The 19515-nt window shown below is 44.0% G+C and overlaps 1 protein-coding gene across 4 annotated transcripts in view; it reads left to right on the top strand.

Moving 5' to 3' along the window:
* LOC141917765 (zinc finger SWIM domain-containing protein 6) overlaps positions 1 to 19515 on the top strand; it is a 188536-nt gene that overhangs the window by 165662 nt on the left and 3359 nt on the right. For all 4 annotated transcript variants that reach the window (XM_074811210.1, XM_074811209.1, XM_074811208.1 and 1 more), the window contains 4 exons: positions 482 to 617; positions 10661 to 10818; positions 11343 to 11506; positions 17878 to 17959. In XM_074811210.1, coding sequence (XP_074667311.1) covers positions 482 to 617; positions 10661 to 10818; positions 11343 to 11506; positions 17878 to 17959 — 540 coding nt within the window. The remainder of the gene's footprint in view (positions 1 to 481; positions 618 to 10660; positions 10819 to 11342; positions 11507 to 17877; positions 17960 to 19515) is intronic.

The raw sequence follows: 19515 nt of genomic DNA, 5'->3' as shown, positions 1-19515 counted from the left end.
TGTAGTGATTGGTCATGTAACTTCAATTAAAGATACATGTTTTTCCACTGTAACCACTTCTTTTTTTTTTTTTTTTCTGGGGGATTTGTGATAAAGCAATTATGCACCAACAGAGGGTGAATAGGGATTCATGTGCACAATATAACTACACAGAGGCAAAGCTAGGATTATCACCTTCTACTTTTGCATACCATAGATTGCTGAATGAGCCCCATGGAGCCCTGGGACCATTCTGTCATTTGTATGTGCATTGGTAGTGTACTTAGTAATATACAATTTGCAGTCTTTCTTGTTGTCTCAAAGAATATATAGTATTTAATATACTTGTAATATATTTCACAAAAATGTCAATGTAACTTTACCACAGCTAACTGTCTCTGAATACCAATTCTAACTCAAGGTATAGTGAATGTTTTTAAAGGTCCAGACATTGGGTTTTAACGGTCTGTAAAGACTGATGTTTTCTTTCTCTTTCCCACAGCTGGACCATATAGTGGTTTAGGTGAAGTCATCCATCGAGAGAGTGTTCCAATGCACACATTTGCCAAGTATCTTTTCACCTCTCTCCTACCTCATGATGTTGAACTGGCATACAAAACTGCACTGAGAGCCATGCGGTATGTAATCGTAAGTCATCTAGAAAGAGCACAAGTAGCGGTTTGGAAAAGGGGAAAAAGCTTGCTAATCAAGACCTAGTCTTTTTTTTTCTAAAAGAAGCACTGTTCCCTTTAAGGAGAAATTATTTTGGTTCTGTCATCTGTAAAAACAATTGATGTCTGTGGTAACTACAGTGTAATCATTTATAAATGTACAATTAGTGTTTATCTACAACTGTAAACAGCATTCTATTTTACCAATCCTTCTAGAATTCCACTCTTGGGGCATGTGGTTTTGTGTTAAATGACAGCTTTAGCGCATGTGTTCTTACTGATGTGGTTGTGTGTGTGTGATGGTGGTGGTGAGGAAATGAGGAAAGATCCCACCAGCAGTCTCAGGATCATCTGCTGCTTAGCAGCTATTTGTTCCAGCAGCCTTCTTTATAAATTAACTCTCAGTGATAGATTTGAAACCATATGGTGTGGTCTGAGCCAGTACCTTTTTCTTGTGCTTCATAACCAAGCAGTCTTGCACGCTTCTGGGTGAATGTTGGGATTTAAATGGAGTATGTCATATGACAACAAAATGTCTGACTTGCATCTCATTTGTCTTCAGTAATCAGGGAAAAAGATGTTTCTCAGGGAGTGCTCAGTGTGTGTTGGCTTTATCTCAGGGCAGGCCAGATTGTTAATGGTGGCTAAGAAGGGCCTTCTGATGGAAGTTCCAAGGGCCTAAATGATCAGCAATAAATCTATGTTGTCCACATACAGTGCAGGGAAGAAACTGGTCCCATCTGGATTGTCTGGTCACTGTCAAGAACTTGTAGTAAATGATGGTTGACAAAGAATAGCCACAATGCTAAGAGCAATCGAGTCCCAGATTTAAAAAAAAAAAAAAAGTGTTGGGTTTTCCTGGTCATTATTATTAAGAATGATTGCACAGTGATTGAAGGACACACTATCCATATCAGTAGCATTTAGCTTCATCAGACAGGTTATGTCCTAGTGGTTTGGAGGTGTGTATTCTGGAGCTAGTTTCTCCAGAAAGCTAAATGGGGAGAAAATAATCCTGTGTTCAAAGGACTAAACAGGAGGACATGATAAGAACAAAACATAGCTACTATCAGGTCAGGCCAAAGGGCTGTTTGGTTTCTTTTTTGCTTCCAAGAGTGTCTAATAGTGGATGTTAGGGAAGGAGTCTAAGAAATATGAAGAGTGACCTTGCATACTTACTGCTTATGATTAGAATTTTAGGAAATAAATTGAGAAGACAAAAGTGCGTTACTGATAAACTGTTGAGAACATTCAAACGTATGATCAGAAAGCTGTCGGGGCCATGTAGGTACACCCCTTTTCTTTCATTGCAAGTTAAATGCATCAGTAACCTTGGTCATACCAGATCAGCAAGATAGTACAAAATGTGTGGTGTGTGGTGGGTTTTGGTTGGGCGCTTTTTTTTTTCTTTTTTTAAGAAAAAAAGATAAATTTTATAAAGTAGATTTGTGTCCTTGTATTTAATTCCAGTCACTACCTTAAAGTGTTTCTCAGAGTTTGTGGGGAGTTTTCCTCCTTAAACTAAACTACTGAAACCGCGTTGGAAGGCTGGAATAGACATCTCTCAGCAGCTTTGCACAGTGCACTAAATGCTACAGTGAACGTGACGGCAGTATGCCATTCTTCTTGAAGAAGGATTTGGGCTTACCCCAGAAACAAATCATGACTGAAAATTTCTTTTCTGGAAGTTTCCTTTCTCAACTGGAAAAACAAGCAAGGCACTGTGTGGTGGTTTGACCTTGGCTAAATGCCAGGTACCCACCAAGTCGCTCTATCACTTCCCCCCCTTTCCCCTTTTTTTCTCAATAGGGCAAAGAAGGGAAAGAAAATAAGATAGGAAAACAAAACAACCCTTGTGGGTAAAACAACAGCAGTTTTAATATAAGCAAAGCAAAGCAAAGGTCCACGCGCGGAAGCAAAAAAAGCAAACAGATTTATTCTCTACTTCCCATGAACAGGCGATGTCGGGCCTTCTCAGGAAGCAGGGCTCCCATACGCGGAGGGGTTGCCTCGGAGGACCAAGGGTGACCCCACCCCCTTCCTCCTTTCTCCCAGCTTTATACTGAGCAGCCGTCAGATGGTCTGGAATATCCCTTTGGTCAGTTGGGGTCAGCTGTCCTGGTTGTGTCCCCTCCCAAGATCTTGCCCACCCCGTCCCACTGTGGGGGGGGAAATGTCAGAAAGAGCCTTGGTGCTGTGTAAGCACTACTCAACAGTAGCCACAACACCAGTGTGCTATCAACACCCTGCCAGCTCCCAACATAAAACACAGCACCATGAGGGCTGCTACAGGGGAAAACCAATTCTGGCTCAGCCAGACCCGATACAGTCTCCACCCCTTATTCCATACCATTTATGTCATGCCCAGGTCCCACATAACACTCATTTATCCATTCCGTAAGCTTTCTTCACTCCTCTAGATGTTCAGTGACTTGGCTGCCATCTGTCAAGATGGATGTTCAGGACAGGAGCAGTATGTTTGACTGTTGGACTCCAGCACCGGCTAGGTTTGGGTCATCATCGCATGTATCTGGTTCACTCTTCGTCGTTCCTACTTCCTCCATCACTTCCTGCAACATACAACTCAGCTCACAGATTATTTCCCCCCCAAGGTTAAATCTCCTTGAGGCACACACTGAGTAGCCCCATTCTCCCGCATTACCCACCAAGTACATCCAGGTCCCTGAGCAAAAACAATCCCACGAGTGGGCTTGCCTTTTCCCAAGGGAGGAGCAATCCACACTGCCTTCCCCAGCCATTGCCCTGTGTGTACTACAGGGACCTTATCTCCTCCCACAGTATGAAGGGGTTTGGTTTGGGCAGGACCAGGACGGTTAACAGATCCTCTGGTGTTAATTAGCCAAGTGGCTTCTGCTAAATTTATATCCCAGTGCTTCCATCCCCCATTGTCCAATGCTCTCAACATAGTCTTCAACAGTCCATTGTATCTTTCAATCTTTCCAGACGCTTGTGGGTAATAAGGGATGTGATACACCCACTCAATGCTGTGTTTCTTTGCCCAGGAGTTTATGAGATTATTTCGAAAATGGGTTCCATTGTCTGATTCGATTCTTTCAGGAGTACCATGTCGCCATAAAATTTGCCTTTCAAGACCTAAGATGGTATTTCGGGCAGTGGCATGATTTACAGGGTACGTTTCGAGCCAACCAGTAGTTGCTTCCACCATGGTGAGTATGTAGCGCTTGCCTTGGCGTGTTCGTGGCAATGGTCCAATATAGTCAATTTGCCAGGCCTCGCCATATCGAAAACTCAGCCATCGCCCTCTGTTCCAGGGAGACTTTACTCGTGTGGCTCGCTTGATTGCAGCACATGTTTCGCATTCACGAGTGACCTGTGAGATGGCCTCCATGGTCAGGTCCACCCCTCGATCACAAGCCCATCTGTACGTTGCATCTCTCCCGAGATGCCCGGATGTTTCATGGGCCCATCGAGCTACAAATAGCTCACCCTTGCGCTCCCAGTCCAGGTCCAGCTGAGCTACTTCAATTTTAGCAGCCTTGTCTACTTGCTCATTGTTTTGATGTTCTTCGGTGGCACGGCTTTTGGGCATGTGGGCATCTACATGACGTACCTTTAGAGCCACGTTTTCCACTCGGGCAGCGATGTCCTGCCACAGTGCAGCAGCCCAGATGGGTTTACCTCTGCGCTGCCAATTGGTCTTCTTCCACTCCTGTAGCCACCCCCACAGGGCATTAGCCACCATCCAGGAGTCAGTGTAGAGATACAGTACTGGCCACTTTTCTCGTTCAGCAATCTTTAGGGCTAGTTGGATCGCTTTTACTTCTGCAAACTGACTTGACTCGCCCTCTCCTTCAGTGGCCTCAACGACTTGTCTTGTGGGGCTCCACACAGCAGCTTTCCACTTTCGATGGTTTCCTACCACACGACAGGATCCATCAGTAAACAGAGCATACCGCCTTTCATCTTCTGGTAACTCGTTATATGGTGGTGCTTCTTGGGCACGAGCCACCTCCTCAGGCAGTGCTCCAAAATCTCTACCTTCTGGCCAGTCCATGATCTCTTCCAGGATCCCTGGACGGTTGGGTTTTCCCAGTCGAGCTCGTTGCGTGATTAACGTTACCCATTTACTCCAGGTAGCACTGGTTGCATGGTGTGTAGAAGGGATGTTTCCTTTGAACATCCAATGTAGTACAGGCAATCGCGGTGCCAAGAGGAGCTGTGCTTCTGTACCAACAACTTCGGAAGCGGCTCGAATCCCCTCATATGCTGCCAGAATCTCCTTTTCAGTTGGAGTGTAGTGGGCTTCTGATCCTCGATATCCCCGGCTCCAAAATCCTAATGGTCGACCCCGAGTTTCACCTGGTATCTTCTGCCAGAGGCTCCATGTGAGGCCATGCTCCCCAGTTGATGTGTAAAGTACATTTTGCACATCTGGTCCTGTCCGAACAGGCCCAAGAGCTACCGCCCAAGCTATCTCCTGTTTGATGTGCTCAAAGGCTTGTTGTTGCTCAAGACCCCACTCAAAATGGTTCTTCTTTCGGGTTACTTGATAGAGAGGGCTCACCAGCTGACTGTAACCTGGAATGTGCATCCTCCAAAATCCCACAAGTCCTAAGAAAGCTTGTGTTTCCTTCTTGTTGGTCGGTGGAGACATAGCTGCTATCTTGTTGACAACCTCCATAGGCACATGGCGGCGTCCATCTTGCCATTTTATTCCCAAGAACTGAATCTCCTGTGCTGGTCCCTTGACCTTGCTTTTCTTTATGGCAAACCCAGCTCTCAGAAGAATCTCAATTACTTTTTGTCCTTTCTTGAACACTTCTTCTGCCTTGTTGCCCCACACAATGATGTCATCGATGTACTGTAGATGTTCAGGGGCATCACCCTTTTCCAGTGCAGTTTGAATTAGTCCATGACAAATAGTGGGGCTGTGCTTCCACCCCTGGGGTAGTCGATTCCAGGTATATTGGACACCCCTCCACGTGAAAGCAAACTGTGGCCTGCACTCTTCTGCCAAAGGAATTGAAAAGAATGCATTGGCGATGTCGATTGTGGCGTACCACTTGGCTGCCTTTGACTCCAGTTCATACTGGAGCTCTAACATATCTGGTACAGCAGCACTCAGTGGTGGCGTCACTTCGTTCAGGCCACGATAGTCTACTGTCAACCTCCACCCTCCGTCAGACTTTCGCACTGGCCATATTGGGCTATTAAAAGGCGAATGTGTCTTACTGATGACACCTTGGGTCTCCAGTTGAAGGATCAGTTCTTGGATGGGAGCCAGAGAGTCTCGGTTCGTGCGATACTGCCGTCGGTGCACGGTCCTCGTAGCAATTGGCACCTGTTGTTCTTCAACTCGCAACAGCCCTACAACAAAAGGATCTTCCGAGAGGCCAGGCAGATTAGACAACTGCTTGACCTTCTCTGTGTTCACACTGGCCACACCAAAAGCCCATGGGTATCCTTTTGGGTCTTTGAAATACCCCCTCTTGAGGTAGTCAATGCCCAACATACAAGGGGCTTCTGGGCCAGTTACAATGGGATGTTTTTCCCACTTATCCCCGGTCAAGCTAACCTCGGCCTCCAGTACTGACAGTTCTTGACATCCGCCTGTCACTCCTGAGATCCAGATAGGTTCTGCCCCTCTATAACTTGATGGCATTAATGTACACTGTGCCCCGGTATCGATTAAAGCCTGGTACTTCTGTGGATTTGATGTGCCAGGCCATCGAATCCACACTGTCCAATACACCCGATCATCCCTTTCCTCCTCCTGGCTGGAGGCAGGGGCCCTCTATTCCTGTTCTTGGTCAGAGTATTCACTGTCTGACCCTTGCTGTGCCAGGCCGGAAACTCCTTCATCAGGGCCAAGGGAGGTGATCTCAGTCTTCCTGTATCTGGGAGATCGCTGATTACTTTCTTGCGGTTTCACGCCATCTACATTAACAACCTTCTTGGATGTTGTCTTCTTGGCAGGGGTCTTTCCTCACAATTCATGTACACGAGCTTCCAATTTGAAGGTGGGTTGACCATCCCACTTCCTCATGTCCTCCCCCTGGTCACGCAGGAAGAACCAAAGTTCGCCACGTGTCATGCGCCTGGGTTTCCCTTTCCCTCTGACTGGGGCAGAAGAGAACTGATTTCTTGGGGTGCTCCTGACATCTAAGGCACTCGCCCGTAGAGATGAGGAGGTACCAAGACTCTCTTCAAAGTTCTGAAGCCAGGAAGAGACTGCCTCCACAGTTGGCATACATCTTAGTCCTTCTCCCACATCCATTTCTGGATAGTACATCGCAGCCAAGCTGGCAGAATATGAGGATGGCTGTTGGGCTTCCTTACCTTCCAGCTGCTGAGCATCAGCCCCATTACCCCAGCATCGAAGCAGCCAGGCAGCAATCCGCTCACCCGGCTGGCGGCGATAGTCTTTCCGCAGATCTCGCAGTTCTGATGACGTCAGGGACCGGGTAGTTTCTGCCTCCTGTTTGAGTTCTGTTATTCCCTCTTCTGACCCCTTTGCTGAAGGACCCGCTTCTTCCTCCTCTTTTTCGTCCCTTATTAATCGAGGGTATGGCCCTGTTGTTCTCCTTGTCCACTGTTTCTTTTTTACTACTGGGGCAATCTCTGCTGTTGTTGTTTTTGTTTGAGTTCCCATCTCCACCACAGTCCTTTGAGAGCACTGAACTGCAGCTCGATAAGCACAGGCCAGGCCCCAGTACAGCGCTGGGAGTTGCTGATTTTCATCGGGATAGACAAGGCACCCTTCTATCAGGTGTTGTGTCAATTTTGCGGGGTTGCTTGCCTGTTCAGGGGTAAGATCCCAGGCTACAGGAGGTGATAACCGTCCTAGGAATCTGCCCAAATCCTTCCACTCCCCCTGCCACCCAGGGACAGGCCGCCTCAGGGCACATTTTGGTATTGACTCACCCAAAATTTGCCTTCTCTTACACCAAAAACCTAACGAGCTCCACACAGCCCACAATAGGCGAATAGCATTAATGAACAGTATCAAAGAGCTAACATAAGGATTAATAAGTACTTCGGGAGCTTGCAGAATAAAACCACTCATGATGTTCCCAATTTCTTCCAGCATGTTCCCGAGCTTAGCAAAATAAAGATAAGCAGAGCAATCAACAAACCCGTGACCAGCACAAGAGCTTGTCGCTTACTAACTGCTATAGCTATAGCACAATTAATATAAAACTGCCGTTGTCCCGCCCCACGTTGGGCGCCAAAATAGACTGTGGTGGTTTGGCCTTGGCTAAATGCCAGGTACCCACCAAGTCGCTCTATCACTTCCCCCCCTTTCCCCTTTTTTTCTCAATAGGGCAAAGAAGGGAAAGAAAATAAGATAGGAAAACAAAACAACCCTTGTGGGTAAAACAACAGCAGTTTTAATATAAGCAAAGCAAAGCAAAGGTCCGCGCGCGGAAGAAAAAAAGGAAAACAGATTTATTCTCTACTTCCCATGAACAGGCGATGTCGGGCCTTCTCAGGAAGCAGGGCTCCCATACGCGGAGGGGTTGCCTCGGAGGACCAAGGGTGACCCCACCCCCTTCCTCCTTTCTCCCAGCTTTATACTGAGCAGCCGTCAGATGGTCTGGAATATCCCTTTGGTCAGTTGGGGTCAGCTGTCCTGGTTGTGTCCCCTCCCAAGATCTTGCCCACCCCGTCCCACTGTGGGGGGGAAATGTCAGAAAGAGCCTTGGTGCTGTGTAAGCACCACTCAGCAGTAGCCACACCACCAGGGTGCTATCAACACTCTGCCAGCTCCCAGCATAAAACACAGCACCATGAGGGCTGCTACAGGGGAAAACCAATTCTGGCTCAGCCAGACCCGATACACACTGAAAGATCCAAATGATGAAATCACTAGTTATTCATGGGGAGCTCCAGCCATCTTTTAGCATGAAGCTGCCATCTCAGCCAAAGAAGTTACTTCTCAAACAGACCAGTATAAGAAAGAGTTGTCTGTTTACATCTGGTAAAATCACAGAAGACATCAGCATAATCAGGGCTGTTCTCCATATCTTTCTTAGCATCACTTTATAAGGCAGATGAGAATGAGAGTTCAGCTTTTTTATATATTTTTTATTCTTTTATATTGTTTTAATTATTTTTTATATATATATTTGGCACTCTTAAGAAATGCGGACTGCTATCTTGAACTGCGGTGATGCCAGACGCAGACACTTTCTATTCCATGTCTGTCTGCATTCCTCAACACTTCTCAAAAATTCTCATAAAGAAGGTTGGTTACTCTTTCCATTCACACTGAAGTGATAGTTCAGTGTACAAAGCACTCCTGATACAAACCAAATGAAAAACTAACTAAAACTAAATATTGCTTTGAGGAGGGGGAAGAAGAAAGCAAGCATGAAGATTGAATGTTTTTCTCATGTTTGTGAGGTGGAATGGATCAGAATAGGGAAATTTGAGTATCCCTTCCTCCATGGCATGGGTAAAATATTTCTGCATAGAAATCTGTGCGGTTGCTTATGCTTTTAGAAGTGGAGCATATTTCTTTCTTCACTTGAACATTTATCAAAGAAGTTAACTTCCCAAGACTACAGCTAGTTGCTCTCCAGACATAAGTGTTTAGTGTCAGTCTACACAGGTCATTGACCCATGATGGCAACTCTGGAGTATTTTGCCTCTCTGTATTCAAAATCATCTGTTGCTGTTTCATTTTTTTTTTAATCCTCTTTTAGTGTGTGGAACACTAAGTGTGAAATCAATGGAAGCTGAGACCATAAGGCCTTTCATGTATGCAAGGATAGGGTGTGCTATCATTGATGGTCACTTCTGTGTACAGTTCTCTGCTTGCAGCACTGAAACATATGGAGTAGAACCTTGGAGAATGTGGATCTGTGGTGACCTAGTTGACTGCTCACTTGGAATCTGAACTTGAATGTTTGGCTTAGTTTGGCTGATCCCTTGTTAAGCCTGAATTTCAACCCAGGCTTCGGGAGTCAGACTTTAATGGTGATGTTTAATCACAAAGTAGCTTTGCTAAAACCTAGCTAAGTAATTGATGTTTGAAAGGGAAAAAAAGTGAAGAATGCTGAATCTGCTTGTGCTTGTTATGATGTTCCCTAATCTTGCCAAAACTGCATGAAAGCAACCAATTCACAGCAACATTTCTTTTCTCAGCAAAGGAACATAGAAGCTGGCAATGCAATTCAAAGTGACAAAAGATTTCCCCAAAACAGCCTCTTCCTTTCATGCTCTTTGTCTATTTACTGTTACTCATAACCTAATAATCCTTTTTGCGTTATGTAGTTGGGATTTTTCCTGTTTGTTGAAACTATTTAATAATGCATCTTTTTTTTCTCCCCCCTCTCTGTGCTTGGAAAGTATCAGCTGAAGAATTTATATGTATTTTATTTTTATGTATATAAAGAGGTGTCTCAGTGGTACTAGGGAAGAGATTTGACTCAAAATCAAATCAAAAGGGAAGTCTTTTTTTTCATATTAGCATGTACATTATCAAATGTTGGTAGACTAGAGTTTAAGGACACTAAAAAGTAGTTCATATTTGAACAGTAAAATGTCCTTTTTGGTATGTCTGAATTTATTGCAAGGTCAAAATCCAAATGACTTGTTGAATATCCCTCTTCCTTACTTTGAGCGTTTGTAAGTAAAGAAAGTATATTCCAAATATTGGAAAATATTTACATGTTTTCAGTATGATGGAGAACTACTCCACTTCTTGAGGGCTGTGGTTCAAAGACTGAAACAAGACAGGGGACAAAAGCTCCAACTCTGTGGATAATGCAGAAAGTCTCTCCTGCTTTGGCTAATGGATGGCTTAATTGTCCTGTGAATTCCTGCAGATGCCCACTGATGTAGGCAAGTTTGGCAAATGGACTTTTAAGATTCCCCAAGAAGAGAAGTGGTTTTCCAATATTTTTATACTCAAAATTGCACATTTCATAAACAAGGTCAAGTGTTCTTGCAGCTTTAGTTTTGTTTATGAATAACCTAATATAATAATGATTTAATGAAAGATAATTTCTTCGTTATTTCAGGTTGCTAGTATTGGAATCTACGGCTCCTTCAGGAGACGTGTCCCGCCCACACCACATTGCATCAGTTGTTCCAAACCGATATCCCCGCTGGTTCACCCTAAGTCACATTGAATCCCAGCAGTGTGAGCTGGCATCGACCATGCTAACAGCGGCCAAAGGTACACTGCTCTCAATAACATACTCAACTAAATATATAAATATTGCATGGAATAAACAGATTATATAACTTGTGTTTAGGAATCCAAATCACAGTCTGTCAGGAGCTTGAAATGAGAACAACAAACTGAATGGACTTAAACCTGTCACTTAATTTTCTAGCAAAGTGGTTAAACTAGCTAGATGGTAGCCAGATGGGCTTGATTTGAGGCTGATGAGACAGCTTTTTGTTCTTCTGACGTGATATAGACTGTGAAACCCAGGATTGGACAAATCACTTCTAAAATTCACAACTCAGGATAACTTTTGGCCATGTACTATACTAATGCCATCGGGCACTGGAGGAGTTTGTGCTTGTCTTGTATCTTTCATTCATGTTTTTTAATTATGGAAGGTTTATAAAAACCAAAATGTGTTTTAATTGAAACATTGTACTATTGTGTAGCAATGTCAGGCTCAGTTATAATGCATCTCTGGATGTTTTGGGAGCTTGTTCTGTTTTGGTGATTCTGTTTATGCCTTGCAGGTGATGTTCAGAGGCTGGAAACAGTGTTAGAATCCATCCAGAAAAATATCCACTCCTCATCACACATCTTCAAACTTGCCCAGGATGCATTTAAAATAGCAACACTCATGGACAGCTTGCCAGACATCACTCTTCTGAAAGTTTCTCTGGAGTTGGGCCTTCAGGTATTTCCCTCATTTATTATTACTACAGTAGAAGACAGGAATTTGACCCTGTGTTGGTGGGTACAGTTCTTTTAAGTCACTGAGGACCATACTGTCTTTGGGTTCTGTCTGGAATTTTTAGATTCTGTTTTCTGATGTAAAGCACATGTTGTGGTTTGAGCTCAGAGCGAACTGAGCACCATGCAGATGCTCGCTCACCCCTTCCCCCTCAGGACCAGGAAGGAGAAAATAAGCAAAAGGCTTGGGAATCGAAATAAGGACAGAGAGGGATGACTCACCCATTATGGTCACAGGCAAAAGACAGACTCATCAGGGGAAGAAAAAGAACATCAATTTAATTCAAACACTGACAACACTTAACAGACAGAGTAGGACAGTGAGAAGCATTACCACATCTTAAAAACACCTTCCCCCCACCTCTCCCTTCTTCCCGGGCTCAGCTTTGCTCCCGAATTCTCTACCTCCTCCCCTCAGCGGTGCAGGGGGCAGGGAATGGGGGGTGCGGTCAGTCCTACTGCTTCTTCCACCTTGGGGACACACACACACAACTCCTTGCATTCTTCCTCTGCTCCAGCATGATTCCCCTCTCACGGGAGACAATACTCCACGAACTTTCTCCGATGTGAGTCTTTCCCATGGGCCGCAGCATTTCCCAAGCTGTTCCGGCATGGGTCGCACCCATGTGTTGCAGTCCTCCCAGTGACAAACTACAACAGCAGGGGCTTCTTCCCACAGAGTCCTGGCCTTCTTCGGGTGCAGTCACCTGCTCCAGCATGGGGTCCTCCACAGGATGCAGGTGGATATCTACTCCACTGTGGACCTCCATGGGTGGCAGGGGGGGCAACCTGCCCTCTCACCATGGGCTCACCATGTCTCTGCACCAGCACACTTCCCCCTCTTCTCCTCCTCCTTTCTTCCACTGACCTCAGTGTTTGCACAGGTGTCCTCCTCGCAATTCCTCCTCACAACTCCCACTCCTCTTCCCAGGTTGTCTTGGCCTTGGCCAGAGGTGGGTTCGACTTGGAGCTGGGAGAGCTTCAGGAAGTTTCTCACAGGGGCCACTGCGGGAATTAAGAATTGGTGGTTAGCAAAACATAAACTGACCTTGAGGTTAGAAGAATGAATGTGGGAAACTGAGGCAGTGTTATGTAACACTGTGTTGTGTGAAAAACAGTAGTAAAAAACACCCCCTGCAGAGTGTGGTGAGCGTGTGAGCAATAAACAGGCAAAATCTGTAGGATATAGAAGTAAAAATGAACCTATGTGAACAGGTGGTAATAAATTGGGAGCTTGCACACAGTGCAGTGGCATTTGCTCTTGGCAATGTCCCCCCTTCAACAGACTGGTGTGAGTTTGTCATTCTTCTGCACGTCGCCCTGATCCCGGCTGGACCGAGACCGACAGGCCACTGCTGTAGCTCCCTCCCCCACTACCAAAAAACCCCGCCACACACAAACCCAGCACAGCACAGTTGACTGGTAAACACAGAGCAGGGGTCTGCACAGCCTCTTTGTGCCATTTGAGCAGAAGAGAGAGCTGGGAGCAGTTGGCTGCAGGGCACTCCTCTGTTCAGGGGCAAGAGAGGACCAATGCAATAGGTTTGGAAGTATATGTAGGGATGGCTAGAGAGCAAAATTATTCTGCTTGCCAGAAATGCACTTTTGCAGATCTTTTGCATGGCCTTGAGGGGTTTCTTATCATTCCTTCCATCCTTCCCTTCCTTTCCCTCAAATGAGATATGGTAGGTGCTTGTTGAATTACTAGAGAAAGCCAAGGTCAACCATAATGACCTGTTCCTAAGACAGACTGTGCTAACAGCAGCCCTTTCACTTCCTTCATCAAATTCTGCACTCCACAAGCTGTAGGATGGTTATCTGCATCAAACTCAGCTTGATGTGCACAAGAACCTCAGATCAGTTTTCAGGCTCTTAGGAGAGACTTTACAAGCTAAAAGGAGACAGCTAAATTTTAGTTATCTGGAGTAATATTGCCTTAAACTGATGAATCTTAGAGTTTACACAGTTCATTTCAACAAAAATAAATCTCTTCATCCCTCTTCAGGCAGTTCTTAAAAACAACAACAAAAAAAAGCAAAGATCAGAAAACCATTTATTACTTTGCTTCATTAAACAAAGCTTCAAAGACTTCTGGGGAAAGGATATAATCCCAGTTGCTTCTCATGCCAAAGAAAGGTACTGTTTGCCTATTGTAGACATTTAGAAGCTAAAGTATTTAATCAGAAAGCTGAGATTGTGTGCTTTGTTAGCCTTTCTTATTCCCAAGGTTGCTGTGGAAATCTGCTTCTTTTTTCACATCTTGGTATGTTTCTGCCTTAAATGTTTGTTTACTTGAGAGAAAAAGATCTTTATGATTGATTTGAATGTCACCTCAAGCATTCACCAAGTATCATTCAGTGGTATCAGCACATTTTGGATATCACTCTGTTTATGGATACCCCTGTGTGGATGATGGTGTCATCAGAATATCTTCAGTAAGATTTAATAAAAGAAATCTAGTGAAGGCACAAATCCAGGCTGGACGATGAGTGGATTGAGAGCAGCCCTGCGGAGAAGGACTTGGGGGTATTAGTGGATGGAAAACTGACTATGAGCCAGCAATGTGCGCTCACAGCCCAGAAAGCCAACCGTGTCCTGGGCTGCATCAAGAGAAGTGTGGGCAGCAGGGCGAGGGAGGGGATTCTCCCCCTCTACTCTGCTCTCGTAAGACCCCACCTGCAGTGCTGTGTCCAGCTCTGGGGGCACCAACAGCAGAAGGACACGGACCTGCTCGAGTGGGGCCAGAGGAGACCACGAGGATGATCAGGAGCTGGAGCACCTCCCCTGTGAGGACAGGCTGAGAGTTGGGGGTGTTCAGCCTGGAGAAGAGAAGGCTCCAGGGAGACCTTATAGTGGCCTTCCAGTGCTTAAAGGGGGCTACAGGAAAGCTGGGGAGGGACTCGTCATCAGGGAGTGTAGGGATAGGATGAGGGGTAACAGTTTTAAACTGAACGAGGGTAGAGTTAGATGAGATATAAGGAAGAAATTCTTTACTGTGAGGGTGGTGAGACACTGGAACAGGTTGCCCAGAGAGGTTGTGGCTGGCAGGGTTCAAGGCCAGGTTGGACGGGGCTTTGAGCAACCTGGGCTAGTGGAAGGTGTCACTGCCCATGGCAGGGGGGTTGGAACTAGATGATTTTTAAGGTCCCTTCCAACCCAAACCATTCTATGATCCTATGAAATATGAACTTGTACTTTCTCCTAAATCCAGTGTTTGGAATAAACTGGTGTAGAACATGTCCACTGTCTGCCCCAAGTTTACTAAGGTGTTGTAAGAATCTTAAAGGTAGTTTGCTTTCCAGAAGGAAGATGCATAGCAGTTTTCTGGTAGTAACTCACAGCTGTATAGTTTTCTCCAGTAATGTTTTTCCTGTAAAAGCCTTGCAGTGTCAGCACTGTCTTCAGTGGCCTACAGATGCTTTACCCTCTCCTGCTCCTCAACCTAATGGCAATTGTCTATATTCGCTATCTAGTAACTGACTTCTTATGACATTTATGTGCCCTATAAAACTCTTGTTTCTTCCCTCACATGGCAAACTGAACAGCAGTGTCCTTGCAGGTATACTGTTCTGCCTCTCAGCTACAACAATGACAAGTTGGACTGGTTTGGCTGAGGAGATGATACCAACAATTTCACAACTCTGTCACTGGGATTTCTGTGACAGAAAAGCCTTTTATATTGTTCTAGATTTAGGAGTAATGCATGGACTCCTGGGTTCTTTCTCCCTCTTTCCAATGGCAGCCTGTGTTATGTGACTCAGCAGAGGGAAGGCATTTAAACTAACTGTGGAGTGGCCAAATGGTCAAGGAGCATCTCAGGTGTATTCTGTCCTTCAGAACCTTACTGGCACAGATGCTGTAAGATCTGCAGGTATGGGAGCGGCTTCTATTCCTCCATTTGCCTGTTGTATGCTACATCAATGCTAGTAAGTATTACCACACACATGCAGACAGGTACTGCTGGCAGAACTGCTGAGCAAGTTGGTGCAGGTGATCACTTGATGTGTATTTGGCAAGTTGTGTCCTTTCCCTGAAAGCCTGTAAATAAATAAATAAACCTCTTTCCAATGTGCATGACAAAGGGGTTTCACGTTGGTGTGGGAGCTAATGCTTGGTTGACCATTTCTTGCATCTCTTACTGGTAATGAGATCTTCTGTTCCTCTAGAATAAGAAATTCTTATTAAAACAAAGAAATCCATCAGGACAAAGTCAAGGTTATTTTCTGTGGAAGAGATTTCAGATAAGCTATGTAATTCCCAGGGGCTTCTTGTCTTTTCAGACTTACTAACATGCTGAGAAGCTCTCTTCAATTGATAGCACACATCTTGGATAGAACTTGGACAGATCTGGAACTCCCTTTTAGGAAGAGGTGGCTCAAGAATGTATTGAGCAGAAGTAAAATAGTTCTTTGGCTCCATGGGCTTACAGTATAAATTAACTTCAGCTCCTCCTTGGTCAAGACATCAATATATGCCTTATTTGAAATCCTTGGGGTTTTTCTATCATGAGTAAAGGGCTCATCAATGATCCTTTTACAGACTACCACAGGGAGGGAAGTCATCAGAGAAGACTTTCAGAGAAGTAGTCATTCATGCATTTTTTTTTAACTTTTTTTTTTTTTTACCTCCTTCCCTCCCTCACCAGTAGCAGAATTCAGTCCATAACCTTGTATTTTCTCTTGGATTCCCTCTACTTGGAGGAAGCTGAAAATTCATCTTGGATATTGGAAGTGTTAGCCTTCAATTTGTGTGTGCATCAATACAGGAAGTCACCTAGACTCTTTCTCTTTGATGAAGAGAATAGGACAGATACTTGCACTCCAAAGTGTTTTGACTTGAGGATGCCTGTTTTTCTTCCAGAAAGACTTCAAGCAAAGGCTGGTTCCATAATTTGTTAGCCATATTTTCATATTTAAAAATGTATTGGGTTGCTTCTCACAGATCAATTTGCTTTGTCTCAAAATGCTATTCTTCAGTCCAGCACTTAAATTACTGTTTAGTTGAAATGATACCACAATGTCTGAGGCCAACAAAGCTGGCCTTATGCTGTAACTTTGGGTGATGTACAACCAGTCACCAAGCTCCCAAGGTGTGTATGTTGGGAGGCCAGCATGGAATCACTGATGGTTGTTTATAACCAGGCTTCTTAAAAATCATCCATGCATTTGTGCTCCTCGGCAGTCTTTCCATTTTCTTAATTATCCTATCTACAGCTTAGGACCAAAGGAGGTGGCAGGAGTAACAAATATGAGAGGGCTACATGCCACTTTGAAGTCACTTTAGGATTGGTGGGGATATGGGCTGAGAACGCTCTTACAAATGCTGATGACTCCAAGCTATTTTGTGAGTGCATTTTATGAGTTAATATGTAAAGATCATCGCTGAAAGCTCTGATTGACCTATTATGCTCTTTGCTTAATTGCTATGAAAATTAATACCATAGTATGATCACTGATATTGTGAAAACTACTTGCTTTCTTCATCTATGTCTGTGGGGTCTGTCCAGTTAGCTGAAACAAGCTCTCCATGCAATTTCCATGTAGTGTTTGTTTTACTGCATAAACATATTTGCCCACATTTTGAGAAACAACATAGGCAATAACTGCAAGTGATGTAAAATACGGGCACTGCAATCAGAGCTTAAAGTCCTTTTCCTATGATTCTGATGGGTTTACGATGGAACTTCTTTGCAGGGACTCCTTGTTCAGAGAGAGAAATCATTGCTATGACTTACTAATAATATATGGATATATCTGGAAGTGTGTATACGTATATATCTTTGCAGCATAAGCAGCCAGTCAAATCACAGTACACTCTCAATTCCTGTCTGTATTGTTGAAGTCAATGAAAAAAATGCAGCCAGGGGAAAAATTAGATGGGTTAGTTTGCCCAACAAAAATTGACATGTTTCCACTTTAAAGACTAACATATAGTCTTTAAAGGGAGGAGACACAATATAATTTAATTTGAATAATTGGTAATTGGTTGGGCTTTTTTGTTGGTTGGGGGGGAGGACTTTTTGTGGAATTGTTTTTGGTTGGTTTTATTTCTTCTCCCCAAATAAAACAGAGTTTCTCCTCTAGCCTTGAAGGACCTACAGTTGGAATTACTCTCTGTGTGCTCTTCTAAGATATCTGAGCAATATTTGTCAAGTCTTTTGACACATCAGCTAAAAAGAGGTAACAGAGAGGAGAGAGCAAGAGGCTGCCATTTTGAACCTCAGTGTATTTGAGCAACTTAAATCCCTAATTGTTGGTATATTGTTTTGGTTTTGCAATAGGATTAATTTGTATTTTGTTTGTGTTGTTTTAATAGGTGATGAGGATGACGCTGTCAACACTGAATTGGCGACGGCGGGAAATGGTGAGGTGGTTGGTAACATGTGCAACAGAAATAGGTATGTTCTGAGATGCTTCTCAAGGGCTCCTGCCTTTTTGTCAGCTAATCTTAGGGGGCTTGATCTTGTTTGTCAACACCCAGGCTCTGCAAATGTCTCCTATTTTCTGTTCATCTATAAAATTCCTTTGGTTAGAAGATATTAATTATGGCAATGATGAGTGGGTTTTTTGAGCATGTGATAGAATAGGCACAGGCCAAGTGAGACAATAGTTGAGTCATGCAGTGTGACGACTTTCCCCTGCAAGGCAGGGATGTGCATAACCTCATGGGAAATGCCCCAGATTTCCCCTTGTCCCCTCCATGTTGGGTTTGGGTTTGAGGCTGCAGCAGAGAAAAGCTCATGGTTGTGGTCTGTTACACTATGCTACAACTCTGCTTGCTCTGAAAGGTGAGACTTTAAAAGACTGGTGAGAGCACTATCTGGTCAGCTGTGGGGAAGAGGAACCAGAAAACAGGTCAATGAAGTGCTGAGGATGCCTTCTACTGTGTGACAGACAAGATCTTATGAAGGGGTTCTCATTGCTTGTTTGTTTTCTTGGTTTGTTTTTTTAACCCCCTGGGTAAATCCAAGCTTAGAGTGTAATGCATCTTTGTTATGTGGCTATGACATTGTGCAGGCAGGCCTCTTGTCTGCACTGGAAAGCAAACCAAACACTAATGCACCCATCCTTAACCACGTAAGGTGAAAATAAGGTGGGAGCAGAACTAGACTCATACTTGGAGGATAACTGGGAGAATAGTGCACTCAGCAGGACATTATGTTCATTTCTGGGCTTTGCCATAAATTTCTTGTATGTCTTGATAAGGTGTCCCTTAGCTTCCATGTTCCAGTTTGCCATCTGCAAGATGAGGATACAGAATCTGAAAGTGAAGATGAGGGCATTAAAAACTGTAGCTGTAAAAGAAAAATAAAAAAAATCAGCAACTGTGGTAGTGAGGTCAATATAAGTACTATGATAAGGGAGCAATTTTAATTGTCACTAAAGGTATTTTTGGAAAGTATGCTTCCCTACTGTATTTACTACTTTTTCATACATCTGAGTTGGATTGTATCGCATAGATGCTTCTTGAGTTTCAGAACTTCAAAGGATTGCTGCTGCTTATTCTCTGGATTAGTTTATTCTTTGCATTATGCTTAACTGGGAAATCAGTGTTGTCAGTAGCATAGGAAAATACAGCTTGCCTTTGTATGCTCTCAGCCAAAAAATGGTTTGTGTCTGTAAATTTTCATGCAATGCTCTTGTTTTACTGCTTTTATATCTTTGCCAAGGTAATTATTACTGAGGCTATCTTGCAAATATTAGTGCCTGGGTATTATTTTGTGTAGTTACATATTGGCAAATAAAATACTGATTTTAATATTGCTTTAAATTAGTTTACATATTCTAATAGAAGCATCCCATAAAGAACCTTTAATGTCACGCAAAGTACTCTTGAGACTTAATCAAGGAATCTGTTTATTTAAATGAAGATCTGGTATTTTCTGACTATGCTGAATTTTTGCACAAGTGAAGGGGTGCACAGGAAACATCAGAGTCCTACAGAGAAAGGGAC

The sequence above is a fragment of the Strix aluco genome, chromosome W (assembly GCF_031877795.1).
Source record: "Strix aluco isolate bStrAlu1 chromosome W, bStrAlu1.hap1, whole genome shotgun sequence".
Taxonomy (NCBI): Eukaryota; Metazoa; Chordata; class Aves; order Strigiformes; family Strigidae; genus Strix; species Strix aluco.
This window is presented reverse-complemented; position numbering and strand designations above follow the sequence as displayed.